Raw genomic sequence first — 13,946 nt, forward strand, 5'->3', positions numbered from 1 at the left:
AGAGTGATGCGAGACAAATGATGGCAGCACTGTCGAGGGAAGGATCCAACATTTTTTTCAGATTTAAAATTAAAGCTTTAAAAGAACAATATAATATAAGGCCTTTCATTGGAAGGGGGGGGGGGGGGCGTGATTTCAATTTCCTACGTGCTCAATGATAATAACGAGTTTAAAATGAAACATATAATTATAGAAAATAAACGAGTAAACGATAAACAAATTAAAATAAAAAGGAAATGAAATTCCATGTTTGAGTTTGTAACCCTTATTTTTTTTTTCTAGAAAGTATAAGCAAAGTATAAGTATAAGAAGAATAAGTAAGAAGAATTTACTTGGCTTTGGATTGTGTCTTATCTAGTCAAATACTAGTATCTGGATTTCAAAACTGCGTTCGCATGGATAATGCTTACAAGTGAAATGGCAAGCTTTTAAATAAGAAGCTCTCCGTTTTTCACGAATTTCACTCAATCCGAAACATAGGAAAAAATATGCATATTTTTAAAAATCAATTCAAGAAAAAAAGAAACTGAAAAAAAGGGGGGGGGGGCTTTTTGATCTTGTTACTTAAGAAGAATTTACTTGGCTTTGGATTGTGTCTTATATAGTCAAATACTAGAATCTGGATTTCAAAACTGCGTTCGCATGGATAATGCTTACAAGTGAAATGGCAAGCTTTTAAATAAGAAGCTCTCCGTTTTTCACGAATTTCACTCAATCCGAAACATAGGAAAAAATATGCATATTTTTAAAAATCAATTCAAGAAAAAAAGAAACTGAAAAAAGGGGGGGGGGCTTTTTGATCTTGTTACTAGTTTGGTTAATCCCATGACTGAAACCCACAACAATATTTCTCCAACTAATCTACATTCTTACATTTTTTTAAAATATGCACATGAAAATTTTATTTTTCTGAAGTTTTTTAAAGCAAATTTACCAATAGGCCTGCCATTGTATCAGATTCAGCCAAAACAACATGCAGACATTGAAAACGAATTTCATGCATTTCCGTCTGTGCGTCTGAGTTTTTATTTTTTGTTGTTGTTACTTTTTAAAAATAGATAAGTACGTATTTAAATCAAGAATAGGTGATAAACAAATGGAAAAGCTTGAAATGACTTAAACTGGCTCTGTCATCTACGAATAGAGTATATCAGACAGGCTTTTGTGCGAATAATTTTGAGAACAACTTGACAAACTATTATCAAGGTTCGATAATCCAGAATTTAAAAATGGAGACTCTGTCACGGTGCTTGCCGCATTTTCACAATTTTCTATACTTTTAACCGAAAAGGATGAACCAAAAGAATTAGGTAAGACGTTTTCTTGTTTGACATTTAAAGATACACGGAAATTCACAGGGACCGAATGGCAATTTATAGGTTTCTCCAGCAGAAAGTTAAAGACGGTCGGCTGCTATCTGACAATTTGTCTATATTTTGTATCGCAAAAATCAAATGAAATACAAAATAATTCTGTTTGACTGATTTCATATGCACGAACCATTAAAGGATAATCTACAACTAATAATTAGAGTTGAAATGTGATTTTTGCTAGGTTTTGTAGATCCACAGGCCTTTAGATCGCTTTAAAAAGTTAAGGTGCTAAAAAAAATAAAGGTATTTACAAAGGTTACATAGGGTACCCACATTCGCCAATAAAATACTTTTAAATCAAATGATCTAAAACTTTACTTTCTATGCCTAACTATTCACATATAAACAATCTACGTTACTACCAAAGTTTATTCAGAAAATCTTTATACTTCCCGAGATACGCTCATGATGCTGAAATCAATTCCAAAATTGACCTAATTTTTTTATTCGACATTAGCATGGGCCTCTGAATAGTTACACTAATTGTAAAGCGAGAACGACATGACAAATTTTTCCCGGAATTTATTCTATACTCTCTGAATATTTGTTCATTAGCACTCACTGTCTATAAAATTTTATCTGATTTGATCGTGTGGTCTTACTAAGTTACCACCAACATTTTAGCGGTATCATTTTTAAAAAATCAAAAGGTATATTACACATTCCTGGAAAAATTCATTCAATCATAGTTCTTTGTACATTATTAAACAACATGGCTGTGCAGTTGTTGAAGCAAATATTTTCTTAATTTTTTTGCATAAGGAATTATTACTGACTTAACCTTATGATCTGGAGTAAAAAAAAATCAATTTTTATGTTGTAAGATTGTGCAAATACTATGCAGCTGTTCACTGCAGTTCAATCACCATCTGTATACATATGAATAACCAGGACCCAAGCTAATGTCGAGTAAATAAAAGTAGGTCAATTTTGGAATTGATTTCACCATATCTCGGGAAGTACACAGAATTTGGGAATGAACTTTGGTACTAATGCAGATTGATTATATATGAATAGATTTGAATAGAAAGTAAAACTTTAGAGCATTCGGTTTAAAAGTATTTTATTAAAGAATGGGAACCCTATGTAAGGAGTTCCATACCTTTATCTTTTTTAAACACCCCAATTTTTTTTAGTCGGATTTAAGCGATCCAAATGCCTGTGTGTAGATCTAATTGTTAAAAAGTACCATATCATATAAAAAATTAAAAAATACTGGTGTGGTATCATTATTATGATTATAGCAAAAAATCAGATGCTATAACTTGCATGTAAGCAGCCTTGAAAATTCTGTACCTTTTGTATTTCCACCAAAGAAGTGAATTTGATTTTTTTTTAATTTTTAGAATTCAAGCCCTATATATATATACCATGCCACCAATCATTGATTCCCACATGGGAATGCCCGGAGGGGCCCCAGGAGGGGGCACTATTCCCCTCGCGACCCTGATTGACTACATTGTACAGAGAACCTACCACGAGTTAACAGTGCTGTCTGAACTGTAAGTATTCTAATGATGATGCAATATTAATAAATTATTAACAGTTTAGCTGCATTTTGATTGATATTTGCAATGTACACTATATATAGCTATCGAAAGAAATTCACTTGTGTGCATTATACATGCTAAATGTGAAAGGCAATGAACTTAGAATATATTAAACATATTGATATTCCTCATTCTAGCTAAATGTCCTGTTATTATGTGAGTAAGAAGTAAGCTAAGAGATTGATTACTCTTCAGACTTCCCCGTAAGACGGACATGGAGAGGAAGGTAGAGATTGTCCAGTTTGCCAGCAGGACCAGACAGCTGTTTATACGCTTACTGGCTCTGGTCAAGTGGGCCAGCAGCGCCACAAAGGTGGACAAGTGCTCTGTAAGTAGTGATCTCTGTCCAATTGTAAATCTCCTGTTTAGATTTTAGACTCTTTCTGTAATCTTATGTCACTCTCTTATTTGATGTAAGAAAACAAGCAGTCTCTCTTGTATTAGATTTAAGTACCTGACTGTAACTGATAAACAAGATCATAACTTATGAATTCCAAAAACTGCTGATTCGGAACAGTGTACAAAATATATTAAGTACTTCATTCCATACATTTAAAATGTAAGTACTTAATTCCATACATTTTTACTGTCAGTGTGTATTCGTAATTCTTAATCTTGTCAGTAGGTATAGGCTAAATAGATCGAGGACTAAAAAATGCTACTGAGGGAAGCAAATTTGCCATAATGTGTAATGCCATTAATGGTTATGATATGCATGACACTCCCAGGTTAAAATTTTGCTTACTGGACTAGTTTGATTATCTGATTTTCTAGGAGATCTGTAATCTAGGTTAAGTTTTACTCATTTGACTCATTTAAGTATGATTAATTTGGTAAGTCTGATTTTGTAGGAGATCTGCAGTTTTCTGGAGCAGCAGTCCATGTGGTTTGTGGAGACAGCAGACATGTTGGCCAAAATGGCCCGAGAAACACTGGTCAATGCAAGGTTGGATTCTCTTTCTTTATTTCAAGTCATTTTAATCACTTGGTCAAAAGATGTATCATTTAATGACCTTACTATTATTATATTTTCAAAAAACCTAATATTTTAAGGAGGAATTGAAGGGAGTTTGAATTTTTATTGTCATTTAAAAGTAAAATCTTTGTGTATATTTGTTTTTTTTTTTTTTTTTACACGTGAATTTTGACTGCCTTGCTTTTTGCATCTGATGAATTTGTTTTATCCAATAACTTGGTTTTTGTGTTTTTACAGACTGCCCACCTTTTCCCTGCCCTGTGCCATTGACGTCCTGACCCTGGGGACCTATCCCAGACTCCCCTCCTGTATCCGAGTATGTGTTATACCCCCATCTTCTCACATAAGTTTCCATATCCAGGAAACACAGATGATAATAATTTTTCATTGAAGAAGTTGTACACTTGAATTATCCACAACATTTAATTATCCACATTTTATACTGTTTTATGATATCTTTTCTTTCTGAATAATGTTTGTACATAGAGCTTTAGAAAATTGAAGGAAAGGGGTGTTATGTATGTTCAAAATTACATAGTTAATTGTAATGTTCTCAAATATATTTGATTGTACTCACTTTGTTTGAATTAAGATATATGTAAATGTATTGTGTAACAGGATAAGATTGTTCCCCCTGATGCCATAACCTCAGCTGAGAAAAGACAGACCCTACAGAGATTGACACAAGTCATACAATACAGGCTAGTGGCCACAGATCTCCCCCAACAGATGAGGAAACTCAAAGTGGGTAAGATATAGGTCATACAGTACAGATTATTTGTCACAGATCTCCCCCAACAGATGAGGAAACTCAAAGTGGGTAAGATATAGGTCATACAGTACAGATTATTGGTCACAGATCTCCCCCAACAGATGAGGAAACTCAAAGTGGGTAAGATATAGGCAGGGCTCGACATTAACTTTTTTTCTTACTTGTCCATTCGGACAAGTGACCAAGACATTTACTTGTCCGAACTTCAACTTCACTTGTCCGAAAAATTTTCAATAAAGATCTAATACTGTCAACTTGAAAACTAAAATAAAGTCCATTACACATGACATGTGCTTGATTGATTCGTGATGTCATTGATATTTACAACAAACACATAAAACGAAATTTTATCTAGGCTTTCTGTCCTGACAACATAAATGTCCACAAGTGAACAAAACTTCGATCGTTAAGTTCGTAAGTTCCATGCCTTTTCAGTAGTATGCAATTAGTGAACGTCGATCCCGAATCAATGTGAACTCAATTAGTAGCGATCCCTATCGGGATCGAAGTCTGGTTTTTATGTACAGCTACCGATTATCTTTCACAGTCGTTCTTATTATTATCTAGAGACTCCTTTACATTAAAATGCACTTGTCCAATCGGACAAGTGCCCAGCAATATTCACTTGTCCGTATTTTTTTTTCACTGGTACCGGGCAAGCGGACAAGCGTTAATGTCGAGCCCTGTATAGGTCATATAATACAGGTTAGTGGCCACAGATCTCCCCCAACAGATGAGGAAACTCAAAGTGGCTTAGACACAGGTCATACAATACAGTCTTACAACTGCATATAGATCATACAGTACAGGCTATGGCCACATACCTACCCCCAACAGATGAGAAAACTCACAGTGGGTAAGGCATAGATTTTGTACAAATCTCCTCATAAACATTACTAAATCATAAAAATTATATTTGTCTTTTCAGAAAATGGCCGGGTGAAATTTCATGTTGAACATGAATTTGAGGTAAGATTTTGTCACTTGACAAATGCACCATGAGAAAAAATCAGTTTCCATAATCTGTATTTCTAATGTCAGAGTAAAGTACATGCATGTATAAGCCTTCTTTAGTTTTGCTTATTACAAAGACAGAATGAAATATAGCCTTTACACCTAATATGTATTGCAAAATTTAGAGAAAACATTGATTTCATATACTGTACATAAATATAGTATCTGTAAACACTATTTAATTTTCAGGCCACTTTGACGTTGATGGGAGACAGTCCTAAGATTCCATGGAGATTACTGGACATCAGTCTTTTGGTGGAGGATCCAGAAACTGGAGGTGTGTAACTGTATAGGTGACTCAAGTAACTGGATAACTGGTCAATTTTCCAATTGAGTACCTCTGTTCTCTATCAAAAAATGAAAAAGATTGACTCATTATTTTATATGAAATTTACTTCTTTCAAAGTAAAGTCAGTTAAAGATGTTGACAATGGCATCTTTCAATTTTTTTTTAAATTTCTGACACTTTTAATACATTGAAGCCTATAAACTGTGCAAAAACAACAGTTTTTCATTTAGATTCATTTCCAGTAATACATTTCTCATTAAATACAAGAGTATGTACATGTAGGTAAATGATTTGTTATTGTTTGCAGACATAAACTTGAATTTCAATATATGCAGTTGATTATCTACACCAGTGGGATAACTTTTCCCTTGAAATCTTGAATTCTGCCCAGAATAACCATTTGACTGATCATTCAAAATGTTTTGACTTTTTAATTAATTACAGATGGGAAATCCTTGGTCCACTCTCTACAGATAAACTACATACATCAGCTGGTCCAGTCACGCTTGATGGACAACGAACGACCTTTACATGACCTCTACAGAGTTTTACGTATCCTCTGCTTTGACTATTGAAATTTAATGATGTGATAAATAATTTATTTATTATTCCTATGATTTAGAGTAGTAGATAAAAGGACAAAATGATTTGTCGTTCAGATTGACTAAGAATATTTTAAAATACATTTAATTGCTTTTTTGAAGAGTTAATTAAGGTATATGCAGCTCCGCAAGTAAAACAGTTCATTATTGTAAAATTCACTTCAAAGCAAGTAAATAGACAGATGTGTTTTAAAAGCAGACTCATTAACAATTTGGAAAATGGAGAAAGCACTTTTTTCTAGAAGCTTGCATAACCATGCTCTAGCATTATCAGCTTAATTCATGTACAACACCAATAAATACATGTACAGTCCCTGAAACGTTCTACTTTCCCACTTGAACGGTGAGCGAACGCTGAACAAACGTTGAATAAACGCAGAGCGAACGGTGAGTGAACGATGTGTGAACGCTGAACACAACTTGGTGAACGATCGGCGAACGGTGAGCGAACGCAGAACGCGAACGGAGCGCAAACGCGAACGCAAAGTGAATGGTGAACGAACGGTGAACGCAAGATGAACGATATATTTGGAATGCCTCTGATCTTTTCCTTGCATTGAAACCATTTTATTGTTTTATAATGTCAGGTGTCAAAAAAATAAATAAATCAGTAATAAATAAGTAAACCAATAAATGAATGAATAAATAAGATAAAAAATAAATTCTCCAAAATTGTCCTGAGAAAGACGATGCATGCACATTAAGTTTTTAATCACACGATTTTTATCGCATTAAACATTGCAATTGTTGCCGTTGGAAAATAAAAATGTTTTTTGTTATTTGATAACAAATCAGAGAAAATTTCTGACTTAAAGAATGAATTAAAGTGGTTGTAACATCCATTCATATATCTCCATGTTAAGGCGATTTCGTGTAAAGTAATGAAAAAAAAAATAATTACAAAGGTCAGTGGACGTTTTGCATTTATATGCTCGTATTTTAAATTTTTAATACAATAATATATTATGTGTCATTTCTATTTTTCATGATGATTTATCAGGCCTGTGGGAAGCAAATTCGGTTTTGGGGGGCACAGCCATACATTTTCAGTTGATAACTGAGGGGGCACTACCAAAAATTTCCTGACAAGCAAAAAAAAAAGGTCGTCAGACTTTTTATTGCGGGGGCACAAGCATATAGTATCTATGTTTACTATAGTAATCTATATATTGGCAATATTATTGGGGAGGGGGGCATGCCCCCCCCCTCGTACCTACGGCCATGTTTATTGAGCAGATTTATACATTTATCTGTAGATGGCCGTGATTATACTCATACAAGATAATACAAAGATACATTTTCATATTATTTGTTATAAATTCAATTTTCAGAACTTGATATTCAAGTAATATGCTTATAGTTTTTATTAAACAGACAAGAGAGAGAGAGAGAAAAATATTCCGTTTTAGCCCCCCCCCTCCCATTTCAGGCTTTACTAAATGTTTGTAACTACCGTATTTGGCTGAATATAATACGCACTTTTTTCCCAAAATAATTTTCTGTGAGAAAGGGGTGCGTATTTTACACCACAATGGGATTTTGATAGGTTTTTCTTTCATGTAAAACACGGCTATCATACGCACATACCGTAGTGTTACCTAGAGACTTGTGCAATATCTTGCTGTTTATCGCCGTATTTAAAACTTCGGAAAGTTATTGTTGGAATGTAGAATTGTTAAAAATGTTATATTTATAACCTTTTGATAGTTAAATTAAATTTAAAAGCAAGTTAAAATTAATTTGAGCTGCATGTTCATCGTCTCCGTGTAGGCCGCCATTAACGATGTTATTTATAGATGTTCACACATTCCTTTGCCACGTGCTTCCGTAATCATAGTACACATGTACCTAATCAGTCAGACACTCGGTCAAAAAAGTTACAAGTCATTTTTTAATGAAATACAATAAAATAAAATTTTATTTTAGGTTTTAAACAACTCAGTGAAAATTCATTTCAACAAAAACACCCCTCTATACGTCCCAATGAATGGAAGCCAGTGTTGTGAACACGTGCGCTTGTCACTTGATAATTACCCCTCAACAACCCTCCAGGCAATTCAATTGTTTACCGACTCCAAAGCATTGTTTTTACAGTTCGAGCACTGATTATTTACTGCCCTTATTAATGGCTTTGATTATTTTCTTTGTTAAAAATCGGGGGTTGGTTTATGATCTTTCGTATGTATAAACGTGTGTTGATTACGACACATTAAACAGTTAAACGCTTGTTAATTGTAATTTTACTTTATCTTATATCGGCCTCGTGTTAAAATGGTTGAGAGTTAAAAAAGGAAATATGAAGTATATTGAAACTTAAGTTTATCAATTTACTCGTGCTCTGTAGAAAATAAGATATTCACGAAGATTACCTCGATGTATGAAGACATATATCCCACCTTTGTACATCATTTTTCACAGCTTTGGAGGTGTGTTGATAACTACACTTTATACGCTTGTTAAATTTTGATTTTATTTTTATAACATCAGCTATTTATTTAATTAATTAATTTCAAGTTCAAAAGAGGAAAATCGTAGTCTATGAATACTTTGATGTTGCAATATCGCTTGCCCTGTTAAATTTACATAATTTTCAACATGATTACCTTAAACTAAAAAGAAATATGACAACTGTTAAACTTGCAACAATATCTCGTGCTTTGTTGAAATAAAATTATTTCCACAAAGAATAGTTAGAATACGGCAACGTATAATTTCAATATCACCGTTTGCTAAAAAAATTAATAATAAACTCTGTTAATACTTTAATGCAACATTATCTCGTGCTTTGTTAAAATAAATAATTTCCTCCAGATTGCCGCGATATGGAAAGTCAAGATTAAAAAATAAAAACGCATTTGAATAAAATATCATGTTCTGTAAATTTTCGGCACTTTATCTCCGCGCCAATTTTCATAGCAAATTACCGTGATTTTCAAAAGTTCAGAAGACCGCTTGGTGAAATTTTCTGCTGCGTATAATACAACCGAACTGCGTTTTTCCCCCAGTTTCAGGCTCAAAAAGGGGGGTGCGTATTTTACACCAATGCGTATTATATTCGGCCAAATACGGTATATCAAACAAAAACTCTGAAATTTTTTTCTAAATATATCAGACAGTGAAAGTAACTTTTTTTTATCAACAAATCATATCCATTTGTTTGACAGTCATACTCGTTTTTATTTTCCTGCTTCAAGTTCACACGAAGTCCACGTGCTTGTCAGGTCAATCAAAATCATTCGACACTGTGCAGGTGTGAAAGTTTCGTCACATCGAAGATGAAGTGCGAGTATTTCCAACAAGTTATAACATTTATTTTTATCATTTCTAGATTTGATTCCAACATATGAATAATAATTGAATAAAATACACTGGGCATTAACACTTGAATTTGAAACATACTCTCTGCCAATTCCAAATACCACCGCCGACACGTGTACATTATGAACTACTATTGTTTTGTGACTTTTTTAGATGCATGTTTGTTTTGAGACTGAAATTTTTGTTCTAAAAAGACCTTAACTTTTTTTAAAAAATGTTAATTAAAATATTCTGGAAATACAATACATATTTAATTGAAAAAAAACGTGTTAGAAATAAATATTTTCGTAATTTTGCTGCGAAATTATTTGACTTGGATAATTAAATCTCCATTAACGATTTGTCGTCTTTAACAAAACAACAAAATGTTGCAGTGCTTGAAGTATTTGCACATTGCCCTTAGTTAAATTTAATATTTCAGCATCGTTCTACATAGGTACAGAATGTGCTTATAACAACATTTATTTTCCAGAGTAATTTAATAAATAACCTAACAGCTAAGTTAGAATGATAAAAATATATATCGTAGATATTTTCCCCCATGAAATAATGATTCTTCAAACACGATATGTTAGTTATTAGATTAAAAAACCTGTAACTCCTAACCTACAAGAAGATAAGTCCTTTCACTTCGGATTTCCGAATGACAATGAAAACTGAACGATAGGTGAACGCTGAACGCAAAGTGAATGGAACGAAGAGCGAACGCTGAACGCTTTGTGAACGGTGAATGCGAGCACACGGTGAACGGTGAACGCAAAACTGTGAACAGAGAGCGAACGGTGAACGCACGGTGAACGAACCGTGAAAGCACTCTGAACGAACGGTGAACGCACGGAAAAATGGGAAAGTAGAACGTTTCAGGGACTGTATTTCATTTTTGTAAAGTGTGTACTAGTAAGTTTTATTGTCTGAATCTAAAATATGCCAAAGTTCAATGTACATGTACTTTATTTTAAGTGTATTAATTTTTCAGTTGTGTACTGGTTCCAAATTATATTTCAGTTTCTGACTACATGTATATTCTGTTATAATTACAAATGAGGATTGTTTGTAATTTTATTGTTGATTCTTAACTTCTATAGATACCTTCTGTCTGTCCTTACAATTAGAGGTTCTGCATTCTCAGGTAAAAGTTCTCATTATAATTTATAAGATAAAATGTCTTTAGAAAAAAATTACCCCTTGATATACATACCGTACATTTATACGTACAGTGTAGGAATTATTTTGTCCATCTGTCTGTGCAATTTTGGAGAGAAAAAAAGAATATCAATAAGATGAATTTTGCTTGAGATAAATTAGTTAAGATTCTTAATTCATCATCTTTTAATTAACTTCTTAATTTGAAATGTAAATTGTATTTTGATTTTAAATTTGTGCAGTTTCTTAAAGAAATGTGATTTATTTTTTTCAGACACAAAGATTGATCAAGGATCGGATGGGAGATAGTATATTTGTAGAGAAATACGACATTGGGAAATGTTTGTCTGTGTCGTACTGGAGGTGAGGCATTACCTCTTATAAAGGTCAATTTGCTTAAGGACATTGGCAAGTCAGGGTTTTCCGAAGAAAAAAGGTTTAATACATGGGTTTTTTCACTTATAAAATAGTGATTGAAAGTGATCTCCCTTGTAGAATTCTCTAAGCGGTGAAAACCAATAAAGCGTATGTTACAGAGGTAAACAAAAGCACGTGTACTTCCTTTAACGAGTAGAATCATCTATACAACATGAAAGAAAAGTAGTAATGGCTTTGTTGTACATTGTATTCAGTGGCACAGAGCCAACAGGTCGTCATTTACCATAGTTATGTTCAATATGCTGGGAAGGACAAAGATGTGACATATGCTGAAAGGTACATGTACTTAGGTAGGTCGATCATGCCGACTGAGAACAGTTCTTAGGTCGTGTGAAGGAATCAGCATTTAGAAACTATGAATAAAAGTTAAAAATATATCCATGCCAATATTTTATGACAATGTGTTTCAATCAATTCAGTCAATTACATGATAAAAATAATCAACTAGTCTCGTGACCAATTTTAGCTGTTAAGGGACGCAACTCAAAAATGATGATCGGTGCCGGTATATCCACGTCTTGTTTCTATATATACATTTTCAGCCAAAATATCTAGAAGTCATAGGAAATGAAGATACAATAATGTATATAATACAAAAACTTGTATGAAATAAATTGGTTTTGAAGAAATATTATGGTGAAAAATTATGTAGGTCCCTTTTATCAACATTTTACATAGGATTGTAACAAGAGACCCATGGGCCACATCGCTCACCTGAGCACATTGGCTAGGAAAAAAAGCAAAAATCAGTTCAGTATTGAAAAGTTTACAGGGAGGAGGGTGTTGAATTTTAAACTACCTGATGATGCTTTCATATCAATATAACAAATGGCTTTGCTGTTCTTGAGCAGCAGATTTTTTCCTATATATTCATTTGTAAAAATTTGATCCCCCATTGTGGCCCCACCCTACCCCCGGGGGCCCTCATTTGAACAAATTTAATTCTACACTACCCAAAGATGGCTCCATATCAATTTGACTAATCATGGCTTTTCTGTTCTTGAGAAAAAGACTTTTTCCTATATATTCCTCTGTAAACTTTGATCCCAAATTGTGGCCCCACCCTACCCCGGGGGTTATGATTTGAACAAATTTGAATCATCACTACCTGAGGATGCTTCCATATGAATATGACCAATCATGGCTTTACTGTTTTTAAGAAGAAGATTTTTAGCTCTTCTGAGCCAAAGGCTCAAAGAGCTAATGCTATGGCCATTTGTGCGGTGTGCGTAAACTTTTTAGAATAAGGGCCATAACTCAAGAACCCCTTGGCCAATAATTGTCAAATTTGTCACAGGGTATCCTTGGCCCAAGGGCTCCCTTTTATACTAAAACTGGGGTTGTGACCCTTTAACAAGGGGAGATAATTAGGAAAATAGAAACAAAAGTACTGGTTGCTTAAAAATCTTCTTCTCAAGAACCACTGGGCAGATTATCACCAAACTTACACAAAAGGATGAGGATATGTTGTAGATTAAAATTTGCACGGGGATTTACCCTGGGGCAAAGGGCGTGGTCTCAAGGTCACTTCAAAGTTGACCAAAAATTACATTTTATTAAAATGTTGATATTTTGCTTACTATAAGGACTAGGATCATCAAATCTTGTCAGTTGGTGCATCTAAGGACCTCATATCATGTTGACTCAAAAGTAGGTCACGGTGACCTATTTTTTAAATTTTGCAGCCATTCTTTTTCAAAATGATTTAGAGGCATATTTTGAACAATTTAAGGCCTATGATCATCAAACTTTGTCAGTTGATGCATCTTGGGTCCTCAAAGTACGTCAACTAAAAAGTAGGTCACCTTGACCTACTTTTTGAATTTTATGGCTAATCTTTTTAAAAACAATTAAGGTCATTAATTCGAATACGGGGAGGCTTAGAATCATTAAATCTTGTAAGATGATGCATCTTGGGGCCATAAAACATATTTATTAAAAAGTAGGTCACAGTGACCTACTTTTTGAACTTTGCAGGCATTTGATTTCAAAGCGTTTTAGAGGCATAATTTGGACATTTTAAGTCCTATGATCATAAAACTTTGTAAGTTGATGCATCTTGGGTCCTCAAAAAAGGTCAACTTAAAAGTAGGTCACCGTGACCTACTTTTCAATTTATATGACTATAATTAAATATTTCAGGTACTAATTGGCTTAGAATCATCAAACTTTGTCAGTAGATGCATCTTGGGTCTTCGGAGTAGGTCGACTAAAAAGTAGGTCACAGTGACCTACTTTTGAAAATTTATGGCGTTAATTAAATATTTCGGGTACTAATTGGCTTAGAATCATCAAACTTTGTCAGTTGATGCATCTTTGGTCCTCGGAGTAGGTTGACTGAAAAGTAGGTCACTGTGACCTACTTTTGAAAATTTATGGCTTTAATTAAATATTTCAGGTACTAATTGGCTTAGAATCATCAAAGTTTGTCAGTTGATGGGTCATGGGTCTTCGGAGTAGGTCGACTAAAA

The 13,946-nt window shown here is 33.7% G+C and overlaps 1 protein-coding gene across 2 annotated transcripts in view; it reads left to right on the plus strand.

Annotated features, from left to right (window-relative positions):
• Nucleotides 1-2,719: 2,719 nt before the first annotated feature.
• LOC133186301 (mediator of RNA polymerase II transcription subunit 14-like) overlaps nt 2,720-13,946 on the plus strand; it is a 44,624-nt gene continuing 33,397 nt past the window's right edge. For both annotated transcript variants that reach the window (XM_061321523.1, XM_061321522.1), the window contains exons 1-10: nt 2,720-2,875; nt 3,119-3,251; nt 3,775-3,869; nt 4,137-4,215; nt 4,518-4,647; nt 5,600-5,640; nt 5,875-5,962; nt 6,419-6,526; nt 10,980-11,023; nt 11,312-11,400. In XM_061321523.1, the coding sequence (XP_061177507.1) occupies nt 2,745-2,875; nt 3,119-3,251; nt 3,775-3,869; nt 4,137-4,215; nt 4,518-4,647; nt 5,600-5,640; nt 5,875-5,962; nt 6,419-6,526; nt 10,980-11,023; nt 11,312-11,400 (938 nt within the window). In that variant the 5' untranslated portion in view covers nt 2,720-2,744. The remainder of the gene's footprint in view (nt 2,876-3,118; nt 3,252-3,774; nt 3,870-4,136; nt 4,216-4,517; nt 4,648-5,599; nt 5,641-5,874; nt 5,963-6,418; nt 6,527-10,979; nt 11,024-11,311; nt 11,401-13,946) is intronic.

This window comes from Saccostrea echinata, unplaced genomic scaffold (assembly GCF_033153115.1).
Source record: "Saccostrea echinata isolate AGI-Se365-2 ecotype Australia unplaced genomic scaffold, CSIRO_AGI_Sech_v1 ptg000013l, whole genome shotgun sequence".
NCBI classification, from domain to species: Eukaryota; Metazoa; Mollusca; class Bivalvia; order Ostreida; family Ostreidae; genus Saccostrea; species Saccostrea echinata.